General features: G+C 43.7%; 1 protein-coding gene across 2 annotated transcripts in view; it reads left to right on the forward strand.

Moving 5' to 3' along the window:
- Nucleotides 1-18,182, forward strand: part of Stk39 (serine/threonine kinase 39) — a 267,572-nt gene extending 249,390 nt beyond the window's left edge. For both annotated transcript variants that reach the window (XM_085834808.1, XM_021156379.3), the window contains 2 exons: nucleotides 7,629-7,693; nucleotides 16,629-18,182. In XM_085834808.1, the coding sequence (XP_085690934.1) occupies nucleotides 7,629-7,693; nucleotides 16,629-16,703 (140 nt within the window). In that variant the 3' untranslated portion in view covers nucleotides 16,704-18,182. The remainder of the gene's footprint in view (nucleotides 1-7,628; nucleotides 7,694-16,628) is intronic.
- The last annotated feature ends 699 nt before the right edge of the window (nucleotides 18,183-18,881 follow it).

Here is an 18,881-nt window from a genome sequence, read left to right on the forward strand (position 1 = left end):
GTACAAAGTAAGTTTTATTATAATATTTTTATATATGTGCCATTAAAGTTTATTCTAATTCATCTCCCTTTGTGCCATATGCACATATAGCCCTGTTAGCATTCCCAGAACTATGTTCATGGTCTCAGACTCCCATTTCGGAGTCCAGTCATCTAGCATAATTAAATAAACACTTTCTGTTGACATCAGAGAGCTGGGAAAGCTTTTCTTTGTGCCTCTGGAAATCAAATTTGGATAGATCCCTGTGTAGAATCCCTTCTCCCTGTCTTCTCTGTTTAACTCTAGTCAAATTCATGACCTGCTCATTAAAAACCCATAGTGTAAGAGAACTGGGGTTTCTACAGCAAGCAGATGTTGGGGAAATTTTGAAGGGCAGAGGAATGTGGTTTTTCTGTACTTGTGTAGATATGTTGCCCCTTTCGCTAGGAGCCAGAGGAAGGTGTTACATGTGCCATTCTATGAAGGAACACCATTGTTTTCTCAACAAAGACAATCAAAACTCACTTACCTATAGCAAATGCCATTCTAGATAGAGCACTGTAGTTCTAATGGGGCCATGGCCTTTAAAGTCTTAACCTTTGCCCCTCTGCTTATTCTTTTTATTCACTTTATATCCTAATTGCAGCCCCCCTCTCCTCCTGGGCCCCAATTCACAGAGCCCTTCCCCTCTACCCTCTTCCCTTCTCCTTTGTGAAGAGGGAGGACCTGCTGGGTACCGCCCTCCCCGGCACATCAAATTACTTCAGGACTAGGTGCATCCTCTTCCACTGAGGTCACGCAAGGCAGCCTGGTTGGGAGCCCAGGATCCACAGTCAGGCAATAGAGTCAGGGACACCTCTCCCCACCCCTGCTCCAGATGTTGGGGAACCGGGATGAAGACCAAGCTGCATGCCTGCTGCATATATCCAGCCCATGCTTGTTCTCTGGTTCAGTCTCTGGGAAGTGGGCACACAAAGCTTCACCTAAAATGTAGAGGCTTCTAAGGCTGAAAGCCCAGGCTAAGATACCTATAAAATTCTTCATATTCTAGGAAGCAAGGGCTGATTTACTGTGTATCTCCCAAGAAGACCCCGTTTGTTTCTCGAAGCAAATGAGTGGGTTTATGCCATTATCTCAGAAGAATGCTTGCTTTGTTTGTTTGTTTACTTTCTCTTCATCTTCACTTTGTAGAGGTAACTGTAAGTATATTTATTGGTCTATCACTACCATTAGCAAAATGAAGCTACAACTGTATTGATTATACCATTTCATTGTTCTGCAAATGAGCAATAATAACATAAATGATTATTGGACACTTTCATTACCATATTGTCAGCCAGTTTGTAACATTGTACCTTCAACACATTAAAGAAAATTCAGCATCAAAATTCAGCATCAAAGTTCAGCACCAATCTTGCAGTTGGATTTTAAAGGATAGATAACATATAACATATTTGATAACACAGTTTTGCATTGTCAAATGAGTTCAGATTTTCACACCTTGTTCACATTATACTAACTGGAATTTACCTGTATCTTATGGAGAATTACAGGCATATGTCTCCGTTCCTTTTATCTCCCATAAATTTCATCCTTCTGTGCATATCACTCTGTGTCACTGTGTGACACTTGGTTCTCCTGTAAGCTCATATTTGTAGTACATGTAAGACCCTAGAATCCTCACCAGGATTTTAACTGAGTGAAAATACTAAGACAGTAGTTAATATGGCCATTTCTGATTTTCCTCCAACATTTCTTTCCTCATTTTTGCACTGTCTCAGAGTTCTGTACATGGAGGTTCCTTCTAGGGCCTACTCATGAGCAGAGCCTGAAGGTGTTCACAGAAAGAAAATGAGAAGTGTAGATTTGTATCCAGGAAAGCTTGGGGTTGAGGGTTTCCAAAATGAACATCTGTTGGGGAATTAAGCAACCTGAATGGGGAAGAATCAAGTTGTTCCAACTAGAGAAAAGACCCTCATCAAAGCGAGCTTTTAAGAAGAGAAGGGTCATCTAGCTTTGAAGCCCCGGGGCCTTCTTACTTTCATGACCAGTCACTGGATGCAGTAACAGTTTGGGAAGAGCCCTGACCTGGGCTGAGCCTGCTCTCTGGCCTCGGGGAACTCTCAAAGAGAGACTTAAGTTCAGAGTTATTTGCTAACAGTAGCCCCAGAACATGGAGAACAGCCGCCTCTGTCTTCATTCTCTTCCCTTCAGTGCAGAGGGGTGAGAGGAGATGGAGCAGACTGCTCAAGTGAGCTGTGGAGACCCACAGGAGACCCTGGCTTTCATTCTGAGCTGACATTGATCAGACAGATTTCAACAGAACATTGGCAGGGTCAGAATACTTGTTACAGGGCTCACCTGACTGACAGGGAGTTCTGGGTTAGCATCTCTGCTCAAAGCTGTATTTTACCTCATTGGGGTAGAAGTGAAATCTCATCTCTGGAAAAAAAAAAAAAAAAAAAAAAAAAAAAAAAAAAAAACGAAGGAAAATGGCCAGTCTTGAAAAACATAGATTAGTGTGTGATACCTGATACTCAGTTGAGATTGAATCAAGAGTTCGTTCGTTTTCATTTGCTTTGGGAAACAATTGGGAATATGGAAACATACTTGTAGACATTCTTCTAAAATAAGAATACTTCTTCTATCAGATGCTCTTAGCCTGGGCTTATTCAGAGTCTTGTATCCGTTGAAAATGGCATGCAAGTGTTCATGTGCGCAATTCTAGGGAGAAAGTCTGCATTGTATTCACTAAGTGCAGCTAAGAACAAAGATCTCAGAAATCCACATGTTAGTTTCATGTGCTCAACATAGATTGCATTCACTCTCAGGCATTAGGAAAATAGCAGCAAACAAGACACTGCTTTTTAAAAAAACTCATCCAGAGGTTTTAGCTCATACATGAAGTTATGTACACACCAAAATAACAATCCATAAATACTCTCAGTATGTCTGGAGTTGATAAGTGATATAGAAAAAAAAATCCTGGGTAAAGAGATAGAAAATGAGGCTATTTCTGTGAAGGAGTATGATAGCTCAGCTAGGGGATTTGTGTAGAAAGAGAAAAAGAGGGAGACAGCCTCAGAGGAGGGCTTCTCCTTGGGTAGAGGCAGCAGCAGGTTCAGCAGTTCATGGTAGGAGCCTACTCTGAATGCTTGAAGTCAGTATGGAGGCTGTTTGTGACTAGAACCGGCCCAGAGAGAACAGTGGGAGATCAGGCCATGGGTAGAGCTGGGGCCTTGGCTTCAAGGGCTGTATAGACTTTGCAGGGGCCGTATACTGATCTAGAAAGCCATAAAAGGACTTTAAACATAAAAGTGGTACCAACTGGTATATGGTAACAGATATAGCCAATTACTGACAGAGGCTGGCTTCTGGGGCCAAGGCTGGAAACAGAGAGACCATCAGCCTCTCTTTCCAGTGATGGCCGACTAGGCCTTCTTTTGATACATATGCAGCTAGAGACAAGAGCTCCGGGGTACTGGTTAGTTCCTATTGTTGTTCCACCTATAGGGTTGCAGTTCCCTTTAGCTCCTTGGGTGCTTTCTCTAGCTCCTCCATTGGGGGCCCTGTGATCCATTCAATAGCTGACTGTGAGCATCCACTTCTGTGTTTGCTAGGCCCTGGCCTAGTCTCACAAGAGAGAGCTGTATCTGGGTCCTTTCAGCAAAATCTTGCTAGTGTATGCAATGGTGTCAGCGTTTGGAGGCTGATCATGAGATGGATCCCTGGATATGGTAATCACTAGATGGTCCATTCTTTCGTCACAGCTCCAAATTTTGTCTCTGTAATTCCTTCCATGGGTGTTTTGTTCCCAATTCTAAGAAGGGGCATCTAACAAGGACATTAGACTTAGACGATTTTAGCAAGAGCCAGTGGTAAAGACATGGCTGGAGAAGAACGGACTTAGGGAGTCATTCCTGGAAAGATCCAGAACAGGAAATAGCTAAAGAAATAGATAGGTAGACCTAGTAAGTATCTAGACTCCGTGGATATGGCAATGTCCAAGGATGCCTCCCATTCGTGACCCAGGCTCTCACGTAAATAATGAGTGTAAAAAAAGATGCCTTGAGCAATAAAGACTGAAGAGAAGACAGCTAAGGTACTACAGCTGCCCAGAGCACAAAGCTTGAATGTTTTATCATAGTGAATTTCCAGAAGCACTTAAGCACACAGAGGCAGAAAGGACTTACCTACACTTCAGAGAGGTCACCAGCTCCAAGCAAGAGGTAGAATTTGAACCCAGATGTTCTAGCCAGGGAATTCCAGTGTATCACACTGTACTTCTGTGCATCACCCCATGAAGTCGGGAACCTGGAGATGTAGGGCAAGTACTCAGGGAAGTCTCAGACTCCTTGCTAATCTGGAATGTAAGTGGGCATTGACTTCACATCCGATTTGGAGTGACACACGTCCGACCCACCTTCCCCTCTCCTCCCTTTCTCCTCGGAGCTGGGGTTAGCTGCCTGCCTTTGGCATTTCTTGCTACGTTTCCATATTGGCTCAGTGTGAGATCAGAGATGCAGGATGTCTCTTGAATAAATCATCAGACTGAAGTCATCACCTTGCCTTGCGTTCCAAAATCTTGCTCGTTGTATCTTAAAGTCTTACTCAGACTCGGTGAGCTTTTGCTCAGTACTAGGTAAGATTAAATTAGCACCCCATCACAGGGGCATCAATACTGTAGGGGATGGTTATGAAATAAACCGGTGTCCTGGGAGAGAAGTGTACCTTTGGACTAATTGCTCGGAATGTAATCACAGGCTATAAATAATCCTTAAGTCATCATTACTTCTGTAACTGAAAATTCGGAAAATCAAACTGTCTGGGGAAGGCCTGGCTTCACTTGCCAAAGAAGTGTGTACTTGGCCATCCGGATACTGACTGATGGCATGGACAATCCTTTTTCCTTCTCTGTTTAGACCCAGGGAGGTAATTGCATGGCTTCCGTGGGGGCTATTAATGATGCTATTACAGTTCCATAAATCAAGTTCTTGCTATAGCTTATGGCATTATTAAAAAGAAATGTATATACAAACGTATCCCTGAAGGACCTCCAAGCCTACAGTGTGAAGCAAAGAAAAACAGCAAAGGAGACTTAAGAGGTACACTCCTGTGGGCCTCGGTGTGGCCCTGTTTCTCCAAAGAGAGAAGCTCTTAGGACTGATTGGTCGGGCGGGGGGGGGGGGGGGGGGAGGAGAGGCAAACTCAAAAGACTGAATAGTGTGCACAAAAGCCGGAGACCTGCATTTTAGCTGAGGAAGTCTGAGTTTAGAGAAGTTTATTTCTTGGCCACTAAGAAAATGGGCTTTAGCAGCCAGTATTTCCAAAGGATGGTTGGTGTCTGTTAAACCAGTGGGCTTAGTGTTCTCTGAGTCACAGGCAGCTCCTACCCAGCAGTTCCTTCTTCGCCTGCTCACGTTCCAGGTAAGGAGCGTTTTTATTTTTGAAATCCAGGTGCACAGTCAGGAGAAGGGAGCAAACAGTGACACCCATCTTTTTAATGAGTATTGCTGCTGGAAGAGAGATTAGCATCACCCTGAATTTTCTAGGATGTCAGTTAAATGAAGGTGTTTTATAGCACTTTACAACAAATTAGAATCAACTAAATTGAAAATGAGCCTAGCAGCTGGGTTAAGGAGTCAGGTAAGTGGCCAGCCTTGCTATTTTTACTCGGAGCTGAAGACAGAATTTGAATTTCTAATGTCCCAAAGGTATGGGACTCACACTCAGGGAGCCTGGGTCCTGGGGTGATTGTTTAAAGTGCCAGCAGCCATGCCTGCTTTTGAGTCCGCAGACAAGCTGCTAGACACTTCCCTAGAAGTTGGCCCTCCTGCACGTGTTTGTACACCAGAGAGCTGTGAATTAGTGCAGGACAGAGCAGTGCTTTTGGCTGAACATTAGAGAGCAACCGAGAAATAGATGACCCAGAACAAGGCAGTAAATCACCCGCATTAGCCAAGGGAGCCTAATGAAAGGACAGAAATTCATGTGAAGACTTTACAGCCACTCATGAAATCAGCCCAAATCAGCGGGGCTATTAGAATGTTTTTATGTCTTAAGAACACAGGCACCGTCTTCCCTTGCTGCAATTTGCGTATAGTCAGAGTGTCCTGACACAGTAAATAGTGGCTTTCTTTGGTAGACAGTATTTCATAGCTGGAAATCTCACTCTGTGAGTCAGTTTCCTGCACACATTCCTGATGATTGTAGTAGTATCTAGAATCTATTCATGAAGCTTAGTAAGGCCAGCCTCATGGGTGTCAGTGCTTGGGCTAAGCTCAGTAGGTATGTACTTGCCAATTGCCTGTGCTAATACAAGAGGAAAAGAGGAGATGAGAAGGGAGTGGGAGTGAGAAAAAAAAATGAAACCTTTCAGATTGTCCAGAATAGAACTAGTGAGAGAGCAATAGATGCAGCTAAAACCATATGTTTATAATTGTGATTTATAAAGAGAAAATGGCCATATCAAGTTTGTCATTTTTATTTTGCCCTCCTCTGTGACTAGCAGATAAAATGAACTAAATCTATAGAAAATCCTTATATCTAGGTTGATTCCTGTCGACCATTAAAAAACAGAACAAACCGCCCCCCAAAACCCAAAATTTTCATAGATTTCCTTCTGCTTTCTATTTGAAACTCATAGCATGCAGAAGTATTATACTGTCTTCTTAAAGTTTTGAATCTCAAAAATTCAGGGGAAAATGATATCTAGCTGCTGAACCAGCAGATAGTTTTTCTCGTGACATAAAAATGACAGAGACCCCCCGCTGCTCTCGGTTTTTGTTCTGGAAGTAACCTCTTTGCAGTGGCTCCAACTTGACTCTCAGTAGTTTGATCTTGAGGTCTAGATGTATGCAGGGTACCGGTCAGTGTTCATCCTCTTTGCTTTTTGATAATTCTACTCTTAAGTAGTACTTCAAGATAGGTGGGCAACTGGGAAAACTCGGCTGTCTGTACTGCCACTAGACACAAACGCCAGATCTCCACAGAGACCAGGGCCGACCTCTGATGGATCAGCTGACGCTGAGCCTAGATTCTCAGTATAGAGCTATGTGCTGGCAGTCTCCCTGCATGACCCTGGCCCACTGACTCAGGTGCTGGGCTAGGTGGCCATCACCATAGAGAGGGATAAATGTGCTCTGAGAGCATGCTGGCCTGCCTGAGCTGTGAGCGTCATCAGCTGTATCATGTTGCCTTGCTATAAGTGGATGCAGAGAACAGAGTGGATTTACAGGCCAGGAGAAGTCTGTAACAGCCCCTCTCCTCTTGCACACTGCCCCCTCCTGGCTAATAATTTTCATAGTCATGAGTTTCAGAGAAGCCAACCAGTTGAGACTCTGGAGCTGCGGTCATTTCTACTTTCCATTAGAAAGTAATTTCAAATTTTATTATAGGAAATGCAGGGTTGATGTACAGTGATTAATCCAGATGCACATAGATAGGAGGTGACAGAAATGATGTAAATGGTTTTAGAGAGTATCTGTATGAAAGTAATTTGGTCATTTATATGGACTTTGTAATGTCTGTGAAAGGAATGATTTTGCAGTTTATTGCATCATTAGTCAAATTTTCCGAATCATTGATGTGAAAATCCAGAGCTATTTGAAATAACTTGGACACTGTGTCTCTGTGTTTGTATTTTACAGTGGCTGCTAATTTACAGAAGATTGTAGATGACCCCAAAGCTTTAAAAACGTTGACATTTAAGTTGGTAAGTGGGAAGTTAGACGTAGACGTCACGTTTCTGTCGGGCCAGCCCTGGGAGGGAGGTATTGTACCTTTGCACGCTTAGCATTGTTGTTGCTGGATTTCGGGAGAATCACATTTTGTACTCAGTAGTTGCCTCAGTCACACTGGGAGCATTGCTTCTCATCATGGCTGGAACCTCTTCCTTTGTGAATGTAGGCCATTCTTGCCTCATCAGAACTATGACTGTGATGGCCCTTTGAGACCCTCAAAGCTCTGGGTACCATTTCTTTTTTCCTCTAGAACTTCTTTCTTTTACACCTTGACCATACAGACAAAATTAAATGTAACTCAAAGCAGTGCTCTGACTGAAGCTTTCCTTAGTGGAAGCCAGGTGGTTGCAGCTTTTAAAAATAGAGGCCGATCGTTGTGTAAATGGTTCAGGTAATTGGAGACGACCGCGGCAGAACAGCTCACCAAAGGCTGGTGAGCAAAGACAGCATTTCACCCCCTACTCTGAAACCATGCCACCACACTGTTGTAGAGGATAACTGTCCTAAGAGTTTTCTATGTGCTAGCACACTTTACACCTAAGACAGAACAGTGAGCATCCTGAAGAGACAGTGAAGTGGGAGTTCAAGTCCAGATCATTAACACTGATGGTTTTCCAAGCAGTTCTCACAAGCAGGGTATTAAGGAAGAGTGAATAACTCATTTTCAAGACATGAATTAATCTTATCAAGGGCCAATCAGAAGCCACAAGCAGTTTAAGATTCAGAGGACCAACACATGACTGTGCACACGATACTGATGACCTCCCCCCCCCCCCCGCAATCCCCCCCCTCCCCCCGGTTGTTCCTAGAAAATCAAACGGAAATTGCCTGTGGGCTGCAACTGCTGCATGAGGGAGCACGGTAGAGACAAGCCTGGTGGTCGTGAATCTTCTGTGGCTTGCTTCTCCTCTCATTTCAGAGAGCTAGGCTTTGTAAGCACATGTAAACTACAAGAACTTTCACAGCCTACACCCAGGAACAGTAGAACATTTTCCTTGGTCTAGAGCACTGTAAGACCCAGAGCTCTCTTGTAGGGCTGTCTACTATTTCTCCCCAACCATGTTGGAAATTCACATGTGATTTTGGGAACATATTTTATTCATATGAGAGCATGTAGTGAGAGCATGTTGAAGAACGTTTTCCTCATTTTGGCTGTGTGCACCGAGGCAGTCATTTGGAACGTTCATGCTGATTCATTCCTACCATGTGTGAACTTACATTAGTGACCCTAGCCCCTCTTTCAACAAAGTTGTTCTGAAAGCAGCTACTACACCGTCTGAACACAGTAGGAGCGACAACACTCTCCACGTGTCTTCCTCGGGTCAGGTTTTAGGTTTCCCAGATTATGTCTTGATTCTCTCTTGCATGCTCAGCACCTCAGTAAGGGACACTGCTCTGCTTCTGAGACCCATCTTCCTAACGACAGGTGCTCAGTGCTCAGCTTTGTGTGCAGAACTCTGTGGTCCCAGAGTGCTGGAAAGAGTGGCTCTCTACTGTCCTCTTCTGAAACCCTCAGCCTGCTCTTGATGCAGAAGCCTTCTCTGATCATCTTCTCTTCTACATCTCCTGCTGCACTTCCCCTCTGATGGTGGGGCCCTTTACATCTCAAACTCTGAGGCCAACCTGATGTCCAGGATTACACAGTAGATCCTAAAGATTCAACTCTGGTCTAGCTCAGAGCCCATGCTTACAGTGCCATGTTGTCTTTCAGAGGCGGCCTCCAAGCCTGTGCTTTCTTAGATTCCTCTGTGGTTTCTCCTTTTATATGCCTGGATGTAGTTACTTTGCTTGAGACGGGGTCTCCTCTGTACCTTAACCAGTGATCAGTGCTGCCAAATACAGAAGAGTCCTGTTAGCAGATCCGTCTGTATGTTTCCCTGCCTCAACTAGACAGCTAGCAGTGTGAGTGTTCTCAAGAAATGGACATTGGTAGTCTTTCTTCCAAACCCCAGGAGTTAGAAATGTTAAATAAAACCAGTCTCAGAAATGACCTTCTGTTCCTGTCTGTCGAGCCCCTGTTAAAGCCTCAGAGGTTTCTTTGTTGTTATCAGCAACCAGCAGGTTAAGGCCCACTCCATCCAGCTAATTTGAGCCATGGGCAGCCAGCTGAAACTCAAAGATCCCAATGCATTGGCTTTCATTCATCGACTTGGTTATGTTATTTGAAGAATAAAAGATCAAAGCGTTCCAGCAGTGGTATCCTTCCCAAGCTGCTGCTGTGGTTCAGGGTCCTTTCATCTCTCAGCTGTTTATCCTGATTCTAATTGTAGGGAGAACATCGGGGGTCTAGAAATCACCTGGGGAACAGGGAGGTCTTACTACTATTTCTCTCCTTGCTGAACTCTTGAACCTTGTCTCACTCCTGGGACTGTAGTGGGGGCGTCTAAAAATCCCTAATGCCCAGGCCGTTGGTCCGGTTCTCCTCTTTAATGGCTTGTGCAATCTGGGCTTTTAGAACTTTGAAGGCAACCCCTCCCCCCCTTATTGATGCTAGAGCTGGAAGCATTCCTCCTGTAGATTGATGACTTGCCATTTCACCACCAGCACCACCACCACCAGCAGTCAGTTCACCTGTGTCCTTACCTTATGTATCTGATCAGTTATGAAACCAATAGTACAAAGGGCCAACGTTGGTGTGTACATTTTATCCCAGCTCTCAGGAGGTAGAGGCAAGCAGACTTGTGAGTTGAAGGCCAGACAGAACTATAGTAAGACTTTTATCTCGTGTGTGTGTGTGTGTGTGTGTGTGTGTGTGTGTGTGTGTGTGTGTCTGTGTGTCTCTCTGTGCAAATATGTGTATGAATATATGCCTACATACACAGACACACACAGAGACACATAAGGACACAAACAGACAGACAAATACACACAGACACACAGGCACATAGTTTGCTTGTACCGTTGCCCAGGAGGATCTTCAGCCTTCCTTGACAAGTACATTTCCATGACCATGGCTGGGAATGGGCTTCTTCTCTACCTTTAACACAGTGCATCAGCCATGGGGCCATTTCAGCTCAGTTTTTCTTGGCTTTGAGCTTGAAACAGCGGCAGACACTGCTTTGGAATTGTTAGTTTTTAAACTAGCTACCCTGCCGTTTTTGTAATGTAGGTGAATTTTGCTGCTTTCAATGTGGAATTTTAAAAATTGCATCAGTGACAATGTGAGATAAGATATATTTAATTTGCTTTTGAAAAAAGTACCAATGGGAGTGAGTCTAATTAACATCCAGTTGGCCCCCATTGCAGGAGCAGTATAGAGTTTAGTTACCGAAGTGGAATGCCGTTATGTAGGCACAGATAAAGATTTCACAAGGGCGTTGCTGATTGATAACCGAGTGCTAATGTCGTCTTGGAGGCTGCTTGACTGGACCACAACTTTTCTTGAAATGTGGGTGAAGTCAAAACAGACAAAACTACTTGAGAGTTTTGAGGTTTTGCCTTATTGTAGGGGACAAGAGTGAAATCTAAGACTCTTGGCTTGTTCTGAAGGATCAAGAGGCCACCCCAGCTTCTTGTTCTGTCAGAAGCAAAGGCTGTCCAAATGTGAGACAGAGACCACAGAGTTGGCCAGAAACCTGGTAAAATAGCAATGCCAGGGCCCTATTTCAGGCCCAGGGTGCTGGCACAGATGGGACCTGAGTCACAGGGTCTACCTATGTGAGAGCTGAAGTTCTGAGCCTGAAGCTTAAGGACCAAGGCTTCATAGGTCATACAGTGTACCCACTACATGGAGCACTGGAGCAAAGTACAGTTCTCAAACTCCATGGTTCCTTGTAATTTCCTGGGGAGCTCAGAGGATCCCCAGGCTATACCCAAGCCAGCTGAATCATCACCATGGAACAGAAGCTAACAGGTTTTAGTATGTTTTCAAACTCTCCCACTACATCTGAAACATAGCCACCTTTTGGTAGAGATGTGTCACGGGGATGAACTTCAAGCAGCCCACAATTTCCAGACTATTTCTCTGCCCCTTGATTGCTGATCAAGATGTGAGCTTTCAGCTGTCCCTGCATTATGGACTCTGTCTGAAACTATAAGCCCAATTAAACCGTTTTTTAGTAAGTGGGCTTGCTCATGGCATTTTGCCACAGCAGTGGAAAGACAAAGACTTCCATCCTGAGGCCTGTGGTGACAGGACACGTTGTCATTCCAGTGTATAAGTGTTGTTCGTACCCTGTATCCTTACCCACGCTTATTGTTGTTTGTTTCCTTAAAGATGGCCGCTCTGACTCTGGTGAGATAAAACCTCAGAGTTCTAATTAGCATTTTCTTAGTGGCCAAGGATGTTGAACACCTTTCCAGATATTTATTGACTTCTTCTATTATTTTTTTCTTTTAAAAACTATCTATTCCATTCATTAAGCATTTATTGATCGCATGATTTAGCACTTGGTTATTTAACTTTCACAGTTGTTTGCATATTCTTGAATGGATGAATCCTTGTCTGATACATAATTAGCAAAGTTTGGTTTTGTTCTTATTCTGCATGTTGTCTCTTCGACCTGGTGATTGCTTGCTGTGGACAAATTAATTTTCTAGAATCCCATTTGTCCATTCTTTAAACTTCATTTTGAGGCTGAGGTATACAAGGTGTAGGTATGTCATGGGCTTCTGAGGTTCCCTGTGACCCTTCTAGAGGGTTCTGGATGTCATAACATGTCCAGTCCTACTAAGACGGAGTTGTATTGCCTTTTCCACTATGTTGATCTTGGTACAAAGGTCATGGTGGGTAAATCTCACCATGTTGCTGTAAAGCAAGGCAGGAGCTTCAGTCCATCCTCCTGGTTACACCTCATCCCTGTAAACCGTCATGGCAGCTTCATTGAAAACTGTTCCTAATGAGACAGGGAACACTTCCAGTTTTATTAATTTCAACTAGAGGACATGCCCATGTAATAATGTAATAAAATGGAGTTTGATCTTTCCTTTGGTATGCAATGGAAATACAGTGAGGGGCTTCAGGGAAAGCCACCATGAAGAGTGGATTGTCAGCTAAGATTCTCTTTACCCTGCCTCCCCCTCCCCCAGGAAACCATCTTACTAAGAAAACCTCACAAACTATTGTTATCAGATTCAGCTGTGTAGCAAACAGCACTTTAAAACCTGACAATATTTGTTGTTGGTAATGAACTGGAATTTTCAAATGAAAATGGGATTTTTGGCAAACTATTCTCTGCTGTTGTATGACAGCTCCCCAGTACTGAGACACTCTTCCGAAGAGACTGCTGACGGGCCATATTAATGAATACAATTTGTTTACACTGTCTAACAGTCATATTCTGTAATGAAATAACCTTTAGAAGATCTATAAAGCTCGATGGTGCTTAAAAATCATACCAGGTAAAGATCCGCTCAAAGGGCAGAGAGGACCGACGGTCTTTAATGGAATGGAGCACAGAAAGTTCAGATTCCACGCGGCAGCTAACCTTTCAGAATCACCACTGGGAAAGTTCCGGCACTGTAGCAGATAGTATTTGGAAAGGCTTCTAAAAATACCTCCCTTTTCTAAATACGTGTTTGTGTGAGGCTGGGTTTGTCTTCATGTACTTCAGAGCAAGAGGTGTCATGGAGGAGAGTGAATACAGATATGTGTCTGAGAACCCCGCTGTGACCACTAAGCAAAAAACGTTAAAGAAGTAAATCATGTCATTCCTCTCAAGGGTTGTTGCTGCTGCTGCTGATTCTTTGTGGGAGGTGATGGAGAGATGTATTATTTTCCATGAAGATTTTTATTTATGGTAATGTGGAGTGAGTTCATTATTAGATTTAATGATCAGTAAACAAATATTTTAAAACTGTATGTTTTAATTTCTAAGCTAATATAGTAAATATATTCTACACAAACATGTTTGTAATGCAAGGTTTTGTTTGTTTGTTTGTTTGTTTACATTTGGGGGGTACTGGGACCTGAACCCAGAGCCTCATGCATGATAAGTATGTGAGGTACCACTGAGATATAGCCTCAGGCAATACTTGTTTTCTCAGTTTTAGTTTTCAAAACAGTCAGTACAATGAATGTACCCCACATAAACATATTTGGAGTCTTTGATCTTTTTTTTTTAACAGTAAATTGTAGCCCTAAAGTTTGGAACACTGTTTCATGACAGAGTATCGGTCCCTTGACTCTTGAGTGATGACATCATGTGTTCATGGTCTCCTGGGTGATTTGTAGATTGAGAAAGAGGGAGAGAAGCTAAACATAGCATTGGTCAGGGACAGCAGGTGCCATGGAAGATGCCTGAGTCTTAGAGGCACCCAAGCAAAAGCTGTTCAAGAAATAAGCACATCTGCCTGCTGGATGCCGTGGCACAGAATGGGAAGCCAGGAGAGTCTTCCTCTGTGCCCATGGTAACCAAAGGCCTGTTACTAAACCGCTGCACCGGAAGAAGGAGTTCCTAGTTCTGTTTTGCTTCAAGTCAGCTTAACCATTGTGGATAGTCAGGTTTGTTATTCTTACTTGTTTCAAGAAATTTTGGTATTCTGCTTGTCCTGTCTCTGAAGTAGCTTTGAAGCTCTTGACGGCTTCAATACTGGCCACTGGGAGCATTTTGTCACCAGCAGTGGTGGCAATAGCATGTCCTCAGCTGCTGTCACTCACCTGCTACCAATCCCATGGTTTCTGCTGCCAGTCAGGGAAATTAAGGAGAGCCTCACAGGGTGGAAGAGGGAAGGTGTTGGGACAGGAGAAGGGGCAGCTGTAGGGAAACAGGAAAGTACGAGTTGAGAGTGTTTCAGCACTGTGTCTGCTGGATTGCCTGCTCTGCTGGATTTCCTTGTTGGAAGTGAGGGGAAGCAGAGTCTGAAAGCTGCTCTTCACTGAGCTGCTCAGCTGTCAGAGAAAGCTATGGCATTGTCGGTGTCGTCAGTGGGCAGGCATAGCGTTGAATCTTTGCTGTAAATGCTACTTGATCTTACTCACCTTCAGGGCACTGATTTGACATCAGCGTAATCTACTCTGAATGTCATTTTAGAGATAGTTAACTAAAATGTCTTCAAATTTTTAAAATGCCTTTTTAGCTATATTCGTACTTAATGAGAAATGGTGCATTGGACACAGGCAGGTTTCATGTGTTCACAATTGTTTGAACACTGTACATACATAAGCCGCACTTATCAGGTGAAGGGTGGCGTCGGCAGAGGAGTTTGAGGAAATAATTTAGCATGAATTGAGACTGGAAGTTTTTATGTGGCCCTTTGAAACTTAATCATTCGCCACCACCAGCACCCTTAGCATTTCTGCAATCTCTAGTTCTGATCAATGTGATGATGAGATGAAGAAAAACCTTAAACATAGTGATCTCCCCACATCCTTGTGTGTGAGTGTGTGTGTATGAGTGTGAATGTGTGTATGAGTATATCTGTGTGCCCAAGGATGTGTCTGTACCCATGCACATACTTATATGGATAAAAGAAATGAACAGGGATGAAAATAACACATTAGGGTCAATGATACTATCCCAGAAAGCGCGGCTTATTTTCCATATCTTCTGATCGGGGAGTAATAGGAGTAATAAAGTTTTGGTACACTATGATTTGCTCTGATTTTAGGTTTAAAAAATGTGTTAAAATAATATGGATCAAATTTTGTCAAAGGAAAGAATTCTGTTACAATACCGTGTAAGGCCATCTCTTGCTGAAACCAAAGTACTTCAGATAATGAGCTTCAAAAGAGAAAATGACAACTTTGGCTAAAAGTCGTGAAGGCTCCGGTCCATGACTGGTCAGACCCATTCACTGATCTGGGCCTGTGGTGGGAGTCAGGGTGGGAATAGGTGGGAACGCATGAGGATACATGGCAGGACAGAAACACTAATCATACAGCCACAAAACGAATGGCAGGGAGAAGTGATCTGGGACCCCACTTTCCCTTTTGAAAGGCATGTTTCCAGGCACCTAAGTCTTCCCACTCAGGACACAGGGGCAGGTAGAATATGAATTTTGTTTATAAGCCTAGGGAAGCATGGTACTGTTAGAATGGATAGTAGATCTCACCATACCTCTGCTGGTTGAAGCCACCGGTGCAAAAATATTTCCTAGGGATTTTTCTGCACCTGTTATGCTCCCATTAACTGCAGGGCATTTCTATACCCGTTCTAGCCCGTTTTAGCTCTGGAATAAAGACACGGAGAGCTGGCACTTTTTATTAATAAACTTCAAGCATTAATAACTAGGCAGATTCTGTTCTATTCTAACCCAACTAGGCTACTACTACCCAGCTAAATACCCTGTTACTTGCCATCTTCTGGTCTTGCCCTGGTTTGCTGTCCATGTGTGTCCTGTGGCTACTCTCTCATTGCGATCTCATGGCAAATCCTCCTAGTCTCTCCCTGTGGTTTTCCCACCTCTTTCCCCTTGTGATTCTTTCCTACCCTCTCCCATTTGGGATCCCCTCCCTATCTCTTCTGCCCAGTTAATTGGTTGTTCAGCTCTTTTATTAACCAATCAGAGGTGATGGAAAACAATTTTTACATTACATTGAGACCATGCCATAGTCAAGACTGTAGGCAGAGATCCGGGCACACAAATCTGCTTCTGAATACACAGCACAAAACCATCCCCTGACACACCAGGACTGCATTTCCTTCCTTTTTTTTTTTTTTTTGAGACAGGGTTTCTCTGTGTAGCCCTGGCTGTCCTGGAACTCACTCTGTAGACCAGGCTGGCCTCGAACTCAGAAATCTGCCTGCCTCTGCCTCCCAAGTGCTGGGATTAAAGGCATGCGCCACCACTGCCCGGCCAGGACTACATTTCTAACAGCATTTGGCACCCAGCAATCACTCATTCACTCATGTGGTACTTGAGGCTTGCTTCTTCCTGAGGAGGAGCTGGTGACCTGGAATGGCTTTGCCCCCCACCCCCACCCCCACCCCCAGTGCACTGATGGTTTCTTCCTCCCTTCCCTTCCAGGCTTCTGGCTGCGATGGGTCGGAGATTCCTGACGAAGTGAAGCTGATCGGGTTCGCCCAGTTGAGCGTGAGCTGATGTACGCCCCTTGCTGTCACCCTCATCTGTCGTGCCCCTTCCCTCTCCCAGCTCCCCCTTTGCCTCCTTCCTCTCACCCCCTCACTCCCAAATCCCAACAAATAAGAAGATTGTGAAGAGGCTGGCTTCGATGAAGTGCGATAAAAAAATAATAATAATTTTTAAAAAAAAACTGTGAGCACTCCGAGTTCTGCTTTATTGTCCAGCAATCCACAGTGTGAGCACAGGCAAGCCCTACAGCTGCGCAACTGTTGCTGATTCCTTTCCAGAGAGCTATTTACTATTCTTAGCAGTCAATTTGGCTAGCCCGTAAGTGAGACGTCGGAAACACACTCAGGTGGTCCTATCTCTTGGCAGCAAAAGGAATCTTCTACCAGAAGCCTTTTCTCCTCTTACTGTTGTATTTCTGTTTAAGACTTTAATTGTACATCTGACAATACTGCCTCTTTTATGTTGTACTTAGAAATTAATATACTTATAAAATTAAGATTTATTAGCCAAACTTGAATTCTAGTTTTAAAACTGACTGTGAATTTTATTTTTCATATATTTATGCTTTACACACCGTAGCTATGAGGGGGAAAGTTTTGATTACATGCTTTCAGCAATTGATCTCTTGTTATTTAAACCAACGGTTTCAGGTCAATCTTTGGAGTATTTGTAGCTTCTAATTTTTGAAATGACTGAATTAAGAATTTGGATGCTTGCTCTTTTGGTTGGTTTGCCTAAAATCCAGCCCACAATCCAGTCGTCTCTTGGGAGAGGGAGGTGCCTTGCAAACTTTCATATTACGAATGTGCCTGAGGCTGCTTAACTCTGGACTAGTCTCAGATCTCAAACCTGCACTACACGAGGAGGCATACTTTTGCTTCATCTGGACATTTAGGATACTGTAACCTTGCTGCCGTTCTGTTAGATTGCTAACTACATCCCCCGTCTCCAATTTGGCTCTCCTTAGGCGATAGGATTTGTTGTTTTTAAGGCAATAAACTTGACAACACCAGAATCCAAGTTTTACTTGAAAAACTCGGCAGAATACACAATGGTGTGAAAAAAACAACAGAAAGGGTTTTGTGCAATGACAAAAGGTAAAAATGCTGTAAACGTTCAAGAATAAATATTTCCAACCCAAGAACCTCCTGCTTGACTATGTATTATGAACCTAGTAAACCTTAGAATTTTCAAATTTGGAGTCAAGACCTTCAAGAAGGTGGGCTCCGGGGATGGTACCATTGCTCTTTCCTAGCTAACCCTAGATACGGCAGCTCTTTAATGTACTTTAAAAAGCAAATATATATTACTAAGGAAAGAAGTTATTTATAATTGCCTTGTCATAATCGTTAAGGTGTTCTAGAACCATTTGCATACAATTTAATGTAATTCCATTCCATTCTGTTGTTTACACAATTACTCAAAGATGACTGACTGCAAAGGTAAACGGAAAAATAAAAGTGTATTGCACAGTGCACTCAAGTCTCCTCCATTTCATTCTTCCCCCAGCCGTCACCAGCATCTTCACTGCGCAATTCAGCCCTGTCCTAAGATGCCTCGTGCAAGCAAGGGGAGTAGTGTGAAGTGTCCCCGCAGGACGAATGCCCTGCACGTGAAGTCACAGCCGTAGAGAATAGGTTTTAACTGATTACTGAAACATTCACACTCCACTGAGACAGGCAGACCCGGAAAGCAGTGGGGCTCCAAGGGACAAAAGAGAACAATTCCTTCCAACTAGGAAAACTTCGGACTGTCCAGAGTTGTTAAGTGACTCATCCAGACCATTTCTCAGAGCTGCTGGCAAAGCAGGGCACTCTGGATCCTGCTTCCTGACACAAAGAACACGTTCTTGACAGTTTTCAGTACCACTGGTGAATAAGAGCAGCCCCAGAAGTTGAAGGTAAGTCCCCATGGCTGAAGACAGCACACACTTCAGACAAAGGGCACAGACAGTTTGAGCTATAATTAATCCCATATCCTCCGCTTTGAAGATTATTTATACTACCAGAAGGTGCTCTGCGAGCTACTTACAAAGGACAGTAGTGAGTAGTCCAATGCTGCTGATGCTACGAACCACGTGGCCAGCATTGTAAGATATCTCTGTAGGTGCAGCAGTGAGTCTTTATCTCTTGGAGTTAACCAGCAGCTCTCTAAGGGGACTCACAGACCACTTGAATGGAGGGAAAG

This window comes from Mus caroli, unplaced genomic scaffold (assembly GCF_978045245.1).
Source record: "Mus caroli unplaced genomic scaffold, Mus_caroli_1 scaffold_2, whole genome shotgun sequence".
NCBI lineage: Eukaryota > Metazoa > Chordata > Mammalia > Rodentia > Muridae > Mus > Mus caroli.